The following is an 18,517-nucleotide window of genomic DNA, read 5'->3' on the forward strand; positions in this document are numbered from 1 at the left end:
GACAAACAATGTATACGAAATGCTTCAGTCTGGTTTTAGACCCCATCATAGCACTGAGACGGCACTTGTGAAGGTGGTAAATGACATTTTAATGGCATCGGACCGAGGCTCTGCATCTGTCCTCGTGCTCCTAGACCTTAGTGCTGCTTTTGATACCATCGATCACCACATTCTTTTGGAGAGATTGGAAACCCAAATTGGTCTACACGGACATGTTCTGGCCTGGTTTAGATCTTATCTGTCGGAAAGATATCAGTTTGTCTCTGTGAATGGTTTGTCCTCTGACAAATCAACTGTATATTTCGGTGTTCCTCAAGGTTCCGTTTTAGGACCACTATTGTTTTCACTATATATTTTACCTCTTGGGGATGTTATTCGAAAACATAATGTAAACTTTCACTGCTATGCGGATGACACACAGCTGTACATTTCAATGAAACATGGTGAAGCCCCAAAATTGCCCTCGCTAGAAGCATGTGTTTCAGACATAAGGAAGTGGATGGCTGCAAACTTTCTACTATTAAACTCGGACAAAACAGAGATGCTTGTTCTAGGTCCCAAGAAACAAAGAGATCTTCTGTTGAATCTGACAATTAATCTTAATGGTTGTACAGTCGTCTCAAATAAAACTGTGAAGGACCTCGGCGTTACTCTGGACCCTGATCTCTCTTTTGAAGAACATATCAAGACCATTTCGAGGACAGCTTTTTTCCATCTACGTAACATTGCAAAAATCAGAAACTTTCTGTCCAAAAATGATGCAGAAAAATTAATCCATGCTTTTGTCACTTCTAGGTTAAGACTACTGCAATGCTCTATTTTCCGGCTACCCGGATAAAGCACTAAATAAACTTCAGTTAGTGCTAAATACGGCTGCTAGAATCCTGACTAGAACCAAAAAATTTGATCATATTACTCCAGTGCTAGCCTCTCTACACTGGCTTCCTGTCAAAGCAAGGGCTGATTTCAAGGTTTTACTGCTAACCTACAAAGCATTACATGGGCTTGCTCCTACCTATCTCTCTGATTTGGTCCTGCCGTACATACCTATACGTACGCTACGGTCACAAGACGCAGGCCTCCTAATTGTCCCTAGAATTTCTAAGCAAACAGCTGGAGGCAGGGCTTTCTCCTATAGAGCTCCATTTTTATGGAACGGTCTGCCTACCCATGTCAGAGACGCAAACTCGGTCTCAACCTTTAAGTCTTTACTGAAGACTCATCTCTTCAGTGGGTCATATGATTGAGTGTAGTCTGGCCCAGGAGTGGGAAGGTGAACGGAAAGGCTCTGGAGCAACGAACCGCCCTTGCTGTCTCTGCCTGGCCGGTTCCCCTCTTTCCACTGGGATTCTCTGCCTCTAACCCTATTACAGGGGCTGAGTCACTGGCTTGCTGGGGCTCTCTCATGCCGTCCCTGGAGGGGGTGCGTCACCTGAGTGGGTTGATTCACTGTTGTGGTCATCCTGTCTGGGTTGGCGCCCCCCCCCCTTGGGTTGTGCCGTGGCGGAGATCTTTGTGGGCTATACTCAGCCTTGTCTCAGGATGGTAAGTTGGTGGTTGAAGATATCCCTCTAGTGGTGTGGGGGCTGTGCTTTGGCAAAGTGGGTGGGGTTATATCCTTCCTGTTTGGCCCTGTCCGGGGGTGTCCTCGGATGGGGCCACAGTGTCTCCTGACCCCTCCTGTCTCAGCCTCCAGTATTTATGCTGCAGTAGTTTATGTGTCGGGGGGCTGGGGTCAGTTTGTTATATCTGGAGTACTTCTCCTGTCCTATTCGGTGTCCTGTGTGAATCTAAGTGTGCGTTCTCTAATTCTCTCCTTCTCTCTTTCTTTCTCTCTCTCGGAGGACCTGAGCCCTAGGACCATGCCCCAGGACTACCTGACATGATGACTCCTTGCTGTCCCCAGTCCACCTGGCCATGCTGCTGTTCCAGTTTCAACTGACCTGAGCCCTAGGACCATGCCCCAGGACTACCTGACATGATGACTCCTTGCTGTCCCCAGTCTACCTGGCCATGCTGCTGCTCCAGTTTCAACTTCCACCTGACTGTGCTGCTGCTCTAGTTTCAACTGTTCTGCCTTATTATTATTCGACCATGCTGGTCATTTATGAACATTGAACATCTTGACCATGTTCTGTTATAATCTCCACCCGGCACAGCCAGAAGAGGACTGGCCACCCCACATAGCCTGGTTCCTCTCTAGGTTTCTTCCTAGGTATTGGCCTTTCTAGGGAGTTTTTCCTAGCCACCGTGCTTCTACACCTGCATTGCTTGCTGTTTGGGGTTTTAGGCTGGGTTTCTGTACAGCACTTTGAGATATCAGCTGATGTACGAAGGGCTATATAAATAAATTTGATTTGATTTGATTTGATATATACAGGGGGTACTGGTACAGAGGCAATGTGCAGGGGTACAGGCTATATACAGGGGGTACCGGTACCGAGTCAATGTGGAGGCTATATACAGGGGGTACTGGTACAGAGTCAATGTGGAGGCTATATACAGGGGGTACTGGTATAGAGTCAATGTGGAGGCTATATACAGGGGGTACCAGTACAGAGTCAATGTGGAGGCTATATACAGGGGGTACCAGTACAGAGTCAATGTGGAGGCTATATACAGGGGGTACTGGTACCGAGGCAATGTGGAGGCTATATACAGGGGGTACTGGTACAGAGTCAATGTGGAGGCTATATACAGGGGGTACTGGTACAGAGTCAATGTGGAGGCTATATACAGGGGGTACTGGTACCGAGGCAATGTGGAGGCTATATACAGGGGGTACTGGTACCGAGGCAATGTGGAGGGGTACAGGCTATATACAGGGGGTACTGGTACCGAGGCAATGTGGAGGGGTACAGGCTATATACAGGGGGTACTGGTACCGAGGCAATGTGCAGGGGTACAGGCTATATACAGGGGGTACTGGTACCGAGGCAATGTGGAGGGGTACAGGCTATATACAGGGGGTACTGGTACCGAGGCAATGTGGAGGGGTACAGGCTATATACAGGGGGTACTGGTACCGAGGCAATGTGCAGGGGTACAGGCTATATACAGGGGGTACTGGTACCGAGGCAATGTGCAGGGGTACAGGCTATATACAGGGGGTACTGGTACCAAGGCAATGTGCAGGGGTACAGGCTACATACAGGGGGTACTGGTACCGAGGCAATGTGGAGGCTATATACAGGGGGTACTGGTACCGAGGCAATGTGGAGGGGTACAGGCTATATACAGGGGGTACTGGTACAGAGTCAATGTGGAGGCTATATACAGGGGGTACTGGTACAGAGGCAATGTGGAGGCTATATACAGGGGGTACTGGTACCGAGGCAATGTGCAGGGGTACAGGCTATATACAGGGGGTACTGGTACCGAGGCAATGTGGAGGGGTACAGGCTATATACAGGGGGTACTGGTACCGAGGCAATGTGGAGGGGTACAGGCTATATACAGGGGGTACTGGTACCGAGGCAATGTGGAGGGGTACAGGCTATATACAGGGGGTACTGGTACCGAGGCAATGTGCAGGGGTACAGGCTATATACAGGGGGTACTGGTACCGAGGCAATGTGCAGGGGTACAGGCTATATACAGGGGGTACTGGTACCGAGGCAATGTGCAGGGGTACAGGCTATATACAGGGGGTACTGGTACCGAGGCAATGTGGAGGGGTACAGGCTATATACAGGGGGTACTGGTACCGAGGCAATGTGCAGGGGTACAGGCTATATACAGGGGGTACTGGTACCGAGGCAATGTGCAGGGGTACAGGCTATATACAGGGGGTACTGGTACCGAGGCAATGTGCAGGGGTACAGGCTATATACAGGGGGTACTGGTACCGAGGCAATGTGCAGGGGTACAGGCTATATACAGGGGGTACTGGTACCGAGGCAATGTGCAGGGGTACAGGCTATATACAGGGGGTACTGGTACTGAGGCAATGTGCAGGGGTACAGGCTATATACAGGGGGTACTGGTACCGAGGCAATGTGCAGGGGTACAGGCTATATACAGGGGGTACCGGTACCGAGTCAATGTGGAGGCTATATACAGGGGGTACTGGTACAGAGTCAATGTGGAGGCTATATACAGGGGGTACTGGTACAGAGTCAATGTGGAGGCTATATACAGGGGGTACTGGTACCGAGGCAATGTGGAGGCTATATACAGGGGGTACTGGTACAGAGGCAATGTGCAGGGGTACAGGCTATATACAGGGGGTACCGGTACCGAGTCAATGTGGAGGCTATATACAGGGGGTACTGGTACAGAGTCAATGTGGAGGCTATATACAGGGGGTACTGGTATAGAGTCAATGTGGAGGCTATATACAGGGGGTACCAGTACAGAGTCAATGTGGAGGCTATATACAGGGGGGTACTGGTACCGAGGCAATGTGGAGGCTATATACAGGGGGTACTGGTACAGAGTCAATGTGGAGGCTATATACAGGCGGTACTGGTACCGAGGCAATGTGGAGGCTATATACAGGGGGTACCGGTACCGAGGCAATGTGCAGGGGTACAGGCTATATACAGGGGGTACTGGTACCGAGGCAATGTGGAGGGGTACAGGCTATATACAGGGGGTACTGGTACCGAGGCAATGTGGAGGGGTACAGGCTATATACAGGGGGTACTGGTACCGAGGCAATGTGCAGGGGTACAGGCTATATACAGGGGGTACTGGTACCGAGGCAATGTGGAGGGGTACAGGCTATATACAGGGGGTACTGGTACCGAGGCAATGTGGAGGGGTACAGGCTATATACAGGGGGTACTGGTACCGAGGCAATGTGCAGGGGTACAGGCTATATACAGGGGGTACTGGTACCGAGGCAATGTGCAGGGGTACAGGCTATATACAGGGGGTACTGGTACCAAGGCAATGTGCAGGGGTACAGGCTATATACAGGGGGTACTGGTACCGAGGCAATGTGGAGGCTATATACAGGGGGTACTGGTACCGAGGCAATGTGCAGGGGTACAGGCTATATACAGGGGGTACTGGTACAGAGGCAATGTGGAGGGGTACAGGCTATATACAGGGGGTACTGGTACAGAGTCAATGTGGAGGCTATATACAGGGGGTACTGGTACAGAGGCAATGTGGAGGCTATATACAGGGGGTACTGGTACCGAGGCAATGTGCAGGGGTACAGGCTATATACAGGGGGTACTGGTACCGAGGCAATGTGGAGGGGTACAGGCTATATACAGGGGGTACTGGTACCGAGGCAATGTGGAGGGGTACAGGCTATATACAGGGGGTACTGGTACCGAGGCAATGTGCAGGGGTACAGGCTATATACAGGGGGTACTGGTACCGAGGCAATGTGGAGGGGTACAGGCTATATACAGGGGGTACTGGTACCGAGGCAATGTGCAGGGGTACAGGCTATATACAGGGGGTACTGGTACCGAGGCAATGTGCAGGGGTACAGGCTATATACAGGGGGTACTGGTACCGAGGCAATGTGCAGGGGTACAGGCTATATACAGGGGGTACTGGTACCGAGGCAATGTGCAGGGGTACAGGCTATATACAGGGGGTACTGGTACAGAGGCAATGTGCAGGGGTACAGGCTATATACAGGGGGTACTGGTACCGAGGCAATGTGCAGGGGTACAGGCTATATACAGGGGGTACTGGTACCGAGGCAATGTGCAGGGGTACAGGCTATATACAGGGGGTACTGGTACCGAGGCAATGTGCAGGGGTACAGGTTATATACAGGGGGTACTGGTACCGAGGCAATGTGCAGGGGTACAGGCTATATACAGTGGGTACTGGTACCGAGGCAATGTGGAGGCTATATACAGGGGGTACTGGTACCGAGGCAATGTGGAGGCTATATACAGGGGGTACTGGTACCGAGGCAATGTGGAGGCTATATACAGGGGGTACTGGTACCGAGGCAATGTGGAGGCTATATACAGGGGGTACTGGTACAGAGTCAATGTGGAGGCTATATACAGGGGGTACTGGTACCGAGGCAATGTGGAGGCTATATACAGGGGGTACTGGTACCGAGGCAATGTGGAGGCTATATACAGGGGGTACTGGTACCGAGGCAATGTGGAGGCTATATACAGGGGGTACTGGTACCGAGGCAATGTGCAGGGGTACAGGCTATATACAGGGGGTACTGGTACAGAGGCAATGTGCAGGGGTACAGGTTATATACAGGGGGTACTGGTACCGAGCCAATGTGCAGGGGTACAGGCTATATACAGGGGGTACTGGTACCGAGGCAATGTGCAGGGGTACAGGTTATATACAGGGGGTACTGGTACCGAGGCAATGTGCAGGGGTACAGGTTATATACAGGGGGTACCGGTACCGAGTCAATGTGCAGGGGTACAGGCTATATACAGGGGGTACTGGTACCGAGGCAATGTGCAGGGGTACAGGTTAGTGGAGGTAATATGTCCCATGTCGTTAGGGGTAAAGTGACTATGTGCGGGGGTACAGGTTAGTGGAGGTAATATGTCCATGCCGTTAGGGGTAAAGTGACTATGTGCGGGGGTACAGGTTAGTGGAGGTAATATGTCCATGCCGTTAGGGGGAAAGTAGAGCTCGGTCAGAGTGACCATCGGCCCTAATCCCCTGATTGCTCAGTTTGGCCGGGCAGCCAGCTCTAGGAAGAGTCTTGGTGGTTCCAAAATTCTTCCATTTAATGATGGAGGCCACTGTGTTCTTAAGGACCGGCTGCAGAAATGTTTTGGTACCCTTTCCCAGATCTGTGCCTCGACACAATCCTGTCTCGGAACTCTATTGACAATTCCTTCGACCTCATGGCTTGGTTTTTGATCTGACGTGCACTGTCAACTGTGGGACATTATATAGACCGGTTTGTGTCTTTCCAAACCAAGTCAAAATCAATAAATTTTACCACAGGTAGATTCCAATCAAGTTGTAGAAACATCAAGGATGACAAATGGAAACAGGATGCACCTGAGCTCAATTTCGAGTGTCATAGCAAAGGATCTGAATACTTAGATAATGTATGTTTTTTATATTTAATACAGTTGCAAAACTGTCCAAAATCCCATTTTTGCTCTGTCATTATGGGGTATTGTGTGTAGATTGAGGATTATTATATATATATATATTTAAATACATTTTAGAATAAGGCTGTACCGTAACAAAATACGGAAAAAGTCAAGGGGTCTGAATACTTTCTGAATGCACGGTCACTGTAGGGATGACGTCATCGATGCACTTAGAGATGACGCCGGTGACTGATGTGCTGTACTCCTCAATGCCATCGGATGAATCCCGGAACATATTCCAGTCTGTGCTAGCATAATAGTCCTGTAGCTTAGCATCCGCGTCATCTGACCACTTCCATATTGAGTGAGTCACTGGTACTTCCTGCATTGGTTTAATGCTTGTAAGCAGGAATCAGGAGGATAGAATTGTGGTCAGGTTTGCCAAATGGAGGGCAAGGGAGAGCTCTGCATTCGTCTCTGTGTGTGGAGTACAGGTGGTCTAGCGGTTTGTATCCATTTCTGTGTGTTGAGTAAAGGTCGTCTAGAGTTTTTTTTCCTCTGGATGCACGTGACATGCTGGTAGAAATGTAAAATAGATTTAAGTTTCCCTGCATTAATGTCCCCGGCCACTAGGAGCGCCACTTCTGGATGAGTATTTTCCTTGTTTGCTTATAGCCTGATACAGCTCATTGAGTGCAGTCTTAATGTCAGCATTCGTTTGTGGTGGTAAATAGACAGCTATGGAAAATATAGATAAACTCTCTTGGTAAATAGTATGGTCTACAGTTTATCATGAGGTACTCTACCTCAGACGAGCAACACCTTGAGACTTCCTCAATATCGCACACCAGCTGTTATTGACAAATAGACAGACCACTTCCACTCGTCTTACCGGAGGTAGCTGTTCTGTCTTGCCGGAAAACCCACTGTATATTATCCATGTTGTCGTTCAATGACGACGACTCAGTGAAACATAAGACATTGCAGTTAATGTCCCGATGGTAGTATGGTCTCGAACAGAGCTCATCCAGTTTATTCTCCAGCGATTCCACCTTGGCCAATAGGTCGGATGGTAGAGGCGGGTTACCCACTCTCCGACGAATTCTCACAAGGCACTCCGACTCCCCTTCATGTGGATTTGGGTCTGGTCTGGGAGCACCAGTATGTCCCCTGGTCTGGGAGCACCAGTATGTCCCCTGGTCTGGGAGCACCAGTATGTCCCCTGGTCTGGGAGCACCAGTATGTCCCCTGGTCTGGGAGCACCAGTATATCCTTTGCGAGCGACTGGTTAAAGAGGTGAGTACTGCTCTGATATCCAGAAACTCTTTTTGGTCATAAGAGACATACAGTTGAAGTCGGAAGTTTAAACTCAGTTTCACAATTCCTGACATTTAATCATAGTAAGAATTCCCTGTCTTAGGTCAGTTAGGATCACCACTTTATTTTAAGAATGTGAAATGTCAGAATAATAGCAGAGAGAATGATTTTCAGCTTCTATTTCTTTCATCACATTCCTGGTGGGTCAGAAGTGTACATACACTCAAGTCATATTTGGTAGCATTGCCTTTCAATTGTTTAACTTGGGTCAAACAATTTGGGTAGCCTTCCACAAACTTCCCTCAATAAGTTGGGTGAATTTTGGCCCATTCCTCCAGACAGAGCTGGTGTTTGTTTGCCTCCTTGCTCGCACACGCTTTTTCAGTTCTGCCCACAAATTGAGGTTAGGGCGTTGTGATGGCCACTCCAATACCTTGAATTTGTTGTCCTTAAGCCATTTTGCCACAACTTTGGAAGTATGCTTGGGGTCATTGTCCATTTGGAAGACCCATTTGCGACCAAGCTTTAACTTTAACTGATGTCTTGAGATGTTGCTTCAATATATCCACATAATTTTCCATCCTCATGATACCATCTATTTTGTGAAGTGCACCAGTCCCTCCTGCAGCAAAGCACCCCTACAACATGATGCTGCCACCCCCGTGCTTCACGGTTGGGATGGTGTTCTTCGGCTTGCAAGCCTCCCCCTTTTTCCTCCAAACATAACGATGGTCATTATGGGCAAATAGTTCTATTATTGTTTCATCAGACCAAAAGTACGATCTTTGTTCCCATGTGCAGTTGCAAACCGTAGTCTGGCTTTATGGCGGTTTTGGACCAGTGGCTTCTTCTTGCTGAGCGGCCTTTCAGGTTATGTCGATATAGGACTCATTTTACTGTAGTTCTAGATCCTTTTGTACCGGTTTCTTCCAGCATCTTCACAAGGTATTTTGCTGTTGTTATGGGATTGATTTGCACTTGTCCCAACAAAGAACGTTCATCTCTAGGAGACAGAATGAGTCTCCTTCCTGAGCGGTATGACGGCCGCGTGGTCCCATGGTGTTTATACTTGCATACTATTGTTTAAAGGTAGGCCTTGAAATACATCCACAGGTACACCTCCAATTGACTCAAATTATGCCAATTAGCCTATCAGAAGCCATGACATAATTTTATGGAATTTTCCAAGCTGTTTAAAGGCACAGTCAACTTAGTGTACGTAAACTTCTGACCCACTGGAATTGTGATACAGTGAATTATAAGTGAAATAATCTGTAAACAATTGTTGGAAAAATGACTTGTGTCATGCACAAAGTAGATGTCCTAACCGACTTGCCAAAACTATAGTTTGTTAACAAGAAATGTGTGGAGTGGTTGAAAAACGAGTTTTAATGACTCCAACCTAAGTGTATGTACAAATAAAGTTAAAACAATGTAAAAAATAAAAATAGCACAATTTGTTAGTAGCCCATAAAAACGGCAGCCACCCACTTCTGGCCCTTCCTTGGACACTGTGCTATCTAACCTCCAAACGAGCTTCAATGCCATACAACACTCCTTCCGTAGCTTCCAACTGCTCTTAAACGCTAGTAAAACCAAATGCATGCTTTTCAACCGTTCGCTGCCTGCACCCGCACGCCTGACCAGCGTCACCACCCTGGATGGTTCCGACCTTGAATATGTGGACATCTATAAGTACCTAGGTGTCTGGCTAGACTGTAAACTCTCCTTCCAGACTCATATCAAACATTATTATTTACTGCTAACCTACAAAGCATTACATGGGCTTGCTCCTACCTATCTTTCTGATTTGGTCCTGCCATACATACCTCCACGTACGCTAAGGTCACAAGACGCAGGCCTCCTAATTGTCCCTAAACTCTCCTTCCAGACTCATATCAAACATCTCCAATCGAAAATCAAGTGAAGAGTCAGCTTTCTATTCCGCAACAAAGCCTCCTTCACTCACGCCGCCAAACTTACCCTAGTAAAACTGACTATCCTACCGATCCTCGACTTCAGCGATGTCATCTACAAAATTGCTTCCAACACTCTACTCAGCAAACTGGATGCAGTTTATCACAGTGCAATCCGTTTTGTTACTAAAGCACCTTATACCACCCACCACTGCGACCTGTATGCTCTAGTCGGCTGGTCCTCGCTACATATTAGTCGCCAGACCCACTGGCTCCAGGTCATCTACAAGTCCATGCTAGGTAAAGCTCCACCTTATCTCAGTTCACAGGTCACGATGGCAACACCCACCCGTAGCACGCGCTCCAGCAGGTGTATCTCACTGATCATCCCTAAAGCCAACACCTCATTTGGCCACCTTTCCTTCCAGTTCTCTGCTGCCTGTGACTGGAACGAATTGCAAAAATCGCTGAAGTTGGAGACTTTTATCTCCCTCACCAACTTTAAACATCTGCTATCTGAGCAGCTAACCGATCGCTGCAGCTGTACATAGTCCATCGGTAAAAAGCCCACCCAATTTACCTACCTCATCCCCATACTGTTTTTATTTATTTACTTTTCTGCTCTTTTACAAACCAATATCTCTACCTGTACATGACCATCTGATCATTTATCACTCCAGTGTTAATCTGCTAAATTGTAATTATTCTCCTACCTCCTCATGCCTTTTGCACACAATGTATATAGACTTTTTTTTCCTACTGTGTTATTGACTTGTTTATTGTTTACTCCATGTGTAACTCTGTGTTGTTGTCTGTTCACACTGCTATGCTTTATCTTGGCCAACTCGCAGTTGTAAATGAGAACTTGTTCTCAACTGGCCTACCTGGTTAAATAAAGGTGAAATAAAAATAAGTAAAGTTCAGTTTATATAAAAACAAGTACAAATCTAATTGTTGACCCCATAAATAGGACACTCACCTCACATTCAACCCCCTCCTTAGCCAGGACACTCGCTGCATCCAGACAGAAACCCACACACCGGGAATGTGACACTAGAGTGATATGGGTTCCTGGAGTAAACAGACAGGCAGAAATGGTTGGGTAGTGTACAATGTTTTGTATATCTGTGTTGTAACAAGAGCCTACGACTGAACTTAAGAGTTTTCTGTTTTCCACCACCCACAACTAAGTGGCACATTCCAGGCCAAGAGATCCAGTTCTGTTATTGACCCCTTCAAGCCATCACAAGAACAAATAAACTACCTGCTTTTTTTACACGAGTGGCCCGGAGGAGGGGGTCAGGAGACCGAAAAAACAGATGCCTTCTGCAAATCAGCAGACCGCCTTGTGAACTGCATGTTTTACTGGGAATGACCAGCCAGGCTTTCAAATAGCCAAGGAAGAGCAGTAACCAGGGTAGTGTATTACAGAGGAAGAGCAGTAACCAGGGTAGTGTATTATAGAGGAAGAGCAGTAACCAGGGTAGTGTATTACAGAGGAAGAGCAGTAACCAGGGTAGTGTATTGCAGGGGAAGAGCAGTAACCAGGGTAGTGTATTGCAGGGGAAGAGCAGTAACCAGGGTAGTGTATTGTATTACAGGGGAAGAGCAGTAACCAGGGTAGTGTTTTGTATTACAGGGGAAGAGCAGTAACCAGGGTAGTGTATTGTATTACAGGGGAAGAGCAGTAACCAGGGTAGTGTATTACAGGGGAAGAGCAGTAACCAGGGTAGTGTATTGCAGGGGAAGAGCAGTAACCAGGGTAGTGTATTGCAGGGGAAGAGCAGTAACCAGGGTAGTGTATTGTATTGCAGGGGAAGAGCAGTAACCAGGGTAGTGTATTGTATTACAGGGGAAGAGCAGTAACCAGGGTAGTGTATTGTATTACAGGGGAAGAGCAGTAACCAGGGTAGTGTATTGTATTGCAGGGGAAGAGCAGTAACCAGGGTAGTGTATTGTATTGCAGGGGAAGAGCAGTAACCAGGGTAGTGTATTGTATTACAGGGGAAGAGCAGTAACCAGGGTAGTGTATTGTATTACAGGGGAAGAGCAGTAACCAGGGTAGTGTATTGTATTACAGGGGAAGAGCAGTAACCAGGGTAGTGTATTGTATTACAGGGGAAGAGCAATAACCAGGGTAGTGTATTGCATTACAGGGGAAGAGCAGTAACCAGGGTAGTGTATTGCAGGGGAAGAGCAGTAACCAGTGTATTGTATTGCAGGGGAAGAGCAGTAACCAGGGTAGTGTATTACAGGGGAAGAGCAGTAACCAGGGTAGTGTATTACAGGGGAAGAGCAGTAACCAGGGTAGTGTATTGTATTGCAGGGGAAGAGCAGTAACCAGGGTAGTGTATTGCAGGGGAAGAGCAGTAACCAGGGTATTGTATTGCAGGGGAAGAGCAGTAACCAGGGTAGTGTATTACAGGGGAAGGGCAGTAACCAGGGTAGTGTATTGTATTACAGGGGAAGAGCAGTAACCAGGGTAGTGTATTGTATTGCAGGGGAAGAGCAGTAACCAGGGTAGTGTATTGTATTGCAGGGGAAGGGCAGTAACCAGGGTAGTGTATTACAGGGGAAGAGCAGTAACCAGGGTAGTGTATTACAGGGGAAGAGCAGTAACCAGGGTAGTGTATTGTATTACAGGGGAAGAGCAGTAACCAGGGTAGTGTATTGTATTGCAGGGGAAGAGCAGTAACCAGGGTAGTGTATTACAGGGGAAGAGCAGTAACCAGGGTAGTGTATTGTATTACAGGGGAAGAGCAGTAACCAGGGTAGTGTATTGTATTACAGGGGAAGAGAAGTAACCAGGGTAGTGTATTGCAGGGGAAGAGCAGTAACCAGGGTAGTGTATTGTATTACAGGGGAAGAGCAGTACCAGGGTAGTGTATTGCATTACAGGGGAAGAGCAGTAACCAGGGTAGTGTATTGCAGGGGAAGAGCAGTAACCAGGGTAGTGTATTGTATTACAGGGGAAGAGCAGTAACCAGGGTAGTGTATTGTATTACAGGGGAAGAGCAGTAACCAGGGTAGTGTATTGTATTGCAGGGGAAGAGCAGTAACCAGGGTAGTGTATTGTATTGCAGGGGAAGAGCAGTAAACCAGGGTAGTGTATTGTATTACAGGGGAAGAGCAGTAACCAGGGTAGTGTTTTGTATTACAGGGGAAGAGCAGTAACCAGGGTAGTGTATTGCAGGGGGAGAGCAGTAACCAGGGTAGTGTATTACAGGGGAAGAGCAGTAACCAGGGTAGTGTATTGCATTACAGGGGAAGAGCAGTAACCAGGGTAGTGTATTGCATTACAGGGGAAGAGCAGTAACCAGGGTAGTGTATTGCATTACGGGGAAGAGCAGTAACCAGGGTAGTGTATTGCAGGGGAAGAGCAGTAACCAGGGTAGTGTATTGCAGGGGAAGAGCAGTAACCAGGGTAGTGTATTGCAGGGGAAGAGCAGTACCAGGGTAGTGTATTGCAGGGGAAGAGCAGTAACCAGGGTAGTGTATTGCAGGGAAGAGCAGTAACCAGGGTAGTGTATTGCAGGGGAAGAGCAGTAACCAGGGTAGTGTATTGTATTACAGGGGAAGAGCAGTAACCAGGGTAGTGTATTGTATTACAGGGAAGAGCCAGTAACCAGGGTAGTGTATTGTATTACAGGGGAAGAGCAGTAACCAGGGTAGTGTATTGTATTACAGGGGGAGAGCAGTAACCAGGGTAGTGTATTACAGGGGAAGAGCAGTAACCAGGGTAGTGTATTGCATTGCAGGGGAAGAGCAGTAACCAGGGTAGTGTATTACAGGGGAAGAGCAGTAACCAGGGTAGTGTATTACAGGGGAAGAGCAGTAACCAGGGTAGTGTATTTTATTGCAGGGGAAGAGCAGTAACCAGGGTAGTGTATTGCAGGGGAAGAGGCAGTAACCAGGGTATTGTATTGGCAGGGGAAGAGCAGTAACCAGGGTAGTGTATTACAGGGAAGGGCAGTAACCAGGGTAGTGTATTACAGGGGAAGAGCAGTAACCAGGGTAGTGTATTGTATTGCAGGGGAAGAGCAGTAACCAGGGTAGTGTATTGTATTGCAGGGGAAGGGCAGTAAACCAGGGTAGTGTATTACAGGGGAAGAGCAGTAACCAGGGTAGTGTATTACAGGGGAAGAGCAGTAACCAGGGTAGTGTATTGTATTACAGGGGAAGAGCAGTAACCAGGGTAGTGTATTGTATTGCAGGGGAAGAGCAGTAACCAGTGTAGTGTATTACAGGGGAAGAGCAGTAACCAGGGTAGTGGTATTGTATTACAGGGGAAGCAGTACCAAGGGTAGTGTTTTGTATTACAGGGGAAGAGGCAGTAACCAGGGTAGTGTATTGCAGGGGGAGAGCAGTAACCAGGGTAGTGTGATTACAGGGGAAAGCAGTAACCAGGGTAGTGTATTGCATTACAGGGGAAGAGGCAGTAACCAGGGTAGTGTATTGTATTACAGGGGAAGAGCAGTAACCAGGGTAGTTGTATTGTATTCAGGGGAAGAGCAGTAACCAGGGTAAGTGTTTTGTATTACAGGGGAAGAGCAGTAACAGGGTAGTGTATTGTATTACAGGGGAAGAGCAGTAACCAGGGTAGTGTATTGTATTACAGGGGAAGAGCAGTAACCAGGGTAGTGTATTGTATTACAGGGGAAGAGCAGTACCAGGGTAGTGTATTGTATTACAGGGGAAGAGCAGTAACCAGGGTGTGTATTGTATTACAGGGGGAAGAGGCAGTAACCAGGGTAGTGTATTGCATTACAGGGGAAGAGCAGTAACACAGGGTAGTGTATTGCAGGGAAGAGCAGTAACCAGTGTATTGTATTGCAGGGGAAGAGCAGTAACCAGGGTAGTTGTATTAAAGGGGAAAGCAGTAACCAGGGTAGTGTATTACAGGGGAGAGAGCAGTAACCAGGGGTAGTGTATTGTATTGCAGGGAAGAGCAGTAACCAGGGTAGTTGTATTGCAGGGGAGGAGCAGTAACCAGGGTATTGTATGCAGGGGAAGAGCAGTAACCAGGGGGGTAGTGTATTACAGGGGAAGGGCATTAACCATGGTAGTGTATTGGTAATTACAGGGGAAAGGAGCAGTAACCAGGGTAGTGTATTCGTAATTGCAGGGGAAGAGCAGTAACCAGGGTAAGTGTATTGTATTGCAAGGGGAAGGGCAGTAACCAGGGGAGTGTATTACAAGGGGGAAGAGCAGTACCCAGGGTAGTGTATTAAGGGGAAGAGGCAGTAACCAGGAGTAGGTATTGTGAATTAACAGGGGAAGAGCAAGTAACAGGGGTAGTGTTATTGTATTGCAGGGGAAGAGCAGTAACCCATGGGTAGTGTATTACAGGGGAAGAGCAGGTAACCAGGGTAGTGTATTGTATTACAGGGAAGAGCAGTAACCAGGGTAGTGTATTGTATTACAGGGGGAGAAGTAACCAGGGTAGTGTATGCAGGGAAGAGCAGTAACCAGGGTAGTGTATTGTATTACAGGGGAAGAGCAGTAACCAGGGTAGTGTATTGCATTACAGGGGAAGAGCAACAGGGGTAGGTATTGCAAAGAGCAGTAACCAGGGTAGTGTATTGCAGGGGAAGAGCAGTAACCAGGGTAGTGTATTGCAGGGGAAGAGCAGTAACCAGGGTAGTGTATTGTATTACAGGGAAGAGCAGTAACCAGGGTAGTGTATTGTATTGCAGGGGAAGAGCAGTAACCAGGGTAGTGTATTGTATTGCAGGGGAAGAGCAGTAACCAGGGTAGTGTATTGTATTACAGGGAAGAGCAGTAACCAGGGTAGTGTTTTGTATTACAGGGAAGAGCAGTAACCAGGGTAGTGTATTGCAGGGGAGAGCAGTAACCAGGGTAGTGTATTACAGGGGAAGAGCAGTAACCAGGGTAGTGTATTGCATTACAGGGAAAGAGCAGTAACCAGGTAGTGTATTGCAGGGAAGAGCAGTAACCAGGGTAGTGTATTGCAGGGGAAGAGCAGTAACCAGGGTAGTGTATTGCAGGGGAAGAGCAGTAACCAGGGTAGTGTATTGCAGGGGAAGAGCAGTAACCAGGGTAGTGTATTGCAGGGGAGAGCAGTAACCAGGGTAGTGTATTGCAGGGGAAGAGCAGTAACCAGGTGTGTATTGTATACAGGGGAAGAGCAGTACCAGGGTAGTGTATTGTATTACAGGGAAGAGCAGTAACCAGGTAGTGTATTGTATTACAGGGGAAGAGCAGTAACCAGGTAGTGTATTGTATTACAGGGGAGAGCAGTAACCAGGGTAGTGTATTACAGGGGAAGAGCAGTAACCAGGGTAGTGTATTGCATTGCAGGGGAAGAGCAGTAACCAGGTAGTGTATTACAGGGGAAGAGCAGTAACCAGGGTAGTGTATTACAGGGGAAGAGCAGTAACCAGGGTAGTGTATTTTATTGCAGGGAAGAGCAGTAACCAGGGTAGTGTATTGCAGGGGGAAGAGCAGTAACCAGGGTATTGTATTGCAGGGGAAGAGCAGTAACCAGGGTAGTGTATACAGGGGAAGGCAGTAACCAGGGTAGTGTATTACAGGGGAAGAGCAGTAACCAGGGTAGTGTATTGTATTGCAGGGAAGAGCAGTAACCAGGGTAGTGTATTGTATTGCAGGGGAGGGCAGTAACCAGGGTAGTGTATTACAGGGGAAGAGCAGTAACCAGGGTAGTGTATTACAGGGGAGAGCAGTAACCAGGGTAGTGTATTGTATTACAGGGGAAGAGCAGTAACCAGGGTAGTGTATTGTATTGCAGGGAAGAGCAGTAACCAGGGTAGTGTATTACAGGGGAAGAGCAGTAACCAGGGTAGTGTATTGTATTACAGGGAAGAGCAGTAACCAGGGTAGTGTATTGTATTACAGGGGAAGAGCAGTAACCAGGGTAGTGTATTGCAGGGGAAGCAGTAACCAGGTAGTGTATTACAGGGGAAGAGCAGTAACCAGGGTAGTGTATTGCTTACAGGGGAAGAGCAGTAACCAGGGTAGTGTATTGTATTACAGGGGAAGAGCAGTAACCAGGGTAGTGTATTGTATTACAGGGAAGAGCAGTAACCAGGGTAGTGTATTGCATTACAGGGGAAGAGCAGTAACCAGGGTAGTGTATTGCAGGGAAGAGCAGTAACCAGGGTATTGTATTGCAGGGAAGAGCAGTAACCAGGGTAGTGTATTACAGGGGAAGAGCAGTAACCAGGGTAGTGTATTACAGGGGAAGAGCAGTAACCAGGGTAGTGTATTGTATTGCAGGGAAGAGCAGTAACCAGGGTAGTGTATTGCAGGGGAAGAGCAGTAACCAGGGTATTGTATTGCAGGGGAAGAGCAGTAACCAGGGTAGTGTATTACAGGGGAAGGCAGTAACCAGGGTATGTATTGTATTACAGGGGAGAGCAGTAACCAGGTAGTGTATTGTATTGCAGGGGAAGAGCAGTAACCAGGGTAGTGTATTGTATTGCAGGGGAAGAGCAGTAACCAGGGTAGTGTATTACAGGGGAAGAGCAGTAACCAGGGTAGTGTATTACAGGGGAAGAGCAGTAACCAGGGTAGTGTATTGTATTACAGGGGAAGAGCAGTAACCAGGTAGTGTATTGTATTGCAGGGGAAGAGCAGTAACCAGGGTAGTGTATTACAGGGAAGAGCAGTAACCAGGGTAGTGTATTGTATTACAGGGAAGAGCAGTAACCAGGGTAGTGTATTGCAGGGAAGAGCAGTAACCAGGGTAGTGTATTGTATTACAGGGGAAGAGCAGTAACCAGGGTAGTGTATTGTATTACAGGGGAAGAGCAGTAACCAGGGTAGTGTATTGCAGGGGAAGAGCAGTAACCAGGGTAGTGTATTGCAGGGGAAGAGCAGTAACCAGGTAGTGTATTGTATTACAGGGGAGAGCAGTAACCAGGGTAGTGTATTGTATTGCAGGGGAAGAGCAGTAACCAGGGTAGTGTATTGTATTGCAGGGAAGAGCAGTAACCAGGGTAGTGTATTGTATTGCAGGGGAAGAGCAGTAACCAGGGTAGTGTATTGTATTACAGGGGAAGAGCAGTAACCAGGGTAGTGTATTGTATTGCAGGGGAAGAGCAGTAACCAGGGTAGTGTATTGTATTACAGGGAAGAGCAGTAACCAGGGTAGTGTATTGCAGGGGAAGAGCAGTAACCAGCGTAGTGTATTGTATTGCAGGGGAAGAGCAGTAACCAGGGTAGTGTATTGTATTGCAGGGGAAGAGCAGTAACCAGGTAGTGTATTACAGGGGAAGAGCAGTAACCAGGGTAGTGTAT

General features: G+C 47.7%; 1 protein-coding gene across 1 annotated transcript in view; it reads right to left on the reverse strand.

Moving 5' to 3' along the window:
* LOC109881511 (pyruvate dehydrogenase E1 component subunit beta, mitochondrial-like) overlaps positions 1–18,517 on the reverse strand; it is a 57,465-nt gene that overhangs the window by 10,728 nt on the left and 28,220 nt on the right. The window contains exon 9 of the mRNA XM_020473661.2: positions 11,217–11,308. Coding sequence (XP_020329250.2) covers positions 11,217–11,308 — 92 coding nt within the window. The remainder of the gene's footprint in view (positions 1–11,216; positions 11,309–18,517) is intronic.

Source organism: Oncorhynchus kisutch, linkage group LG1 (genome assembly GCF_002021735.2).
Source record: "Oncorhynchus kisutch isolate 150728-3 linkage group LG1, Okis_V2, whole genome shotgun sequence".
Taxonomy (NCBI): domain Eukaryota; kingdom Metazoa; phylum Chordata; class Actinopteri; order Salmoniformes; family Salmonidae; genus Oncorhynchus; species Oncorhynchus kisutch.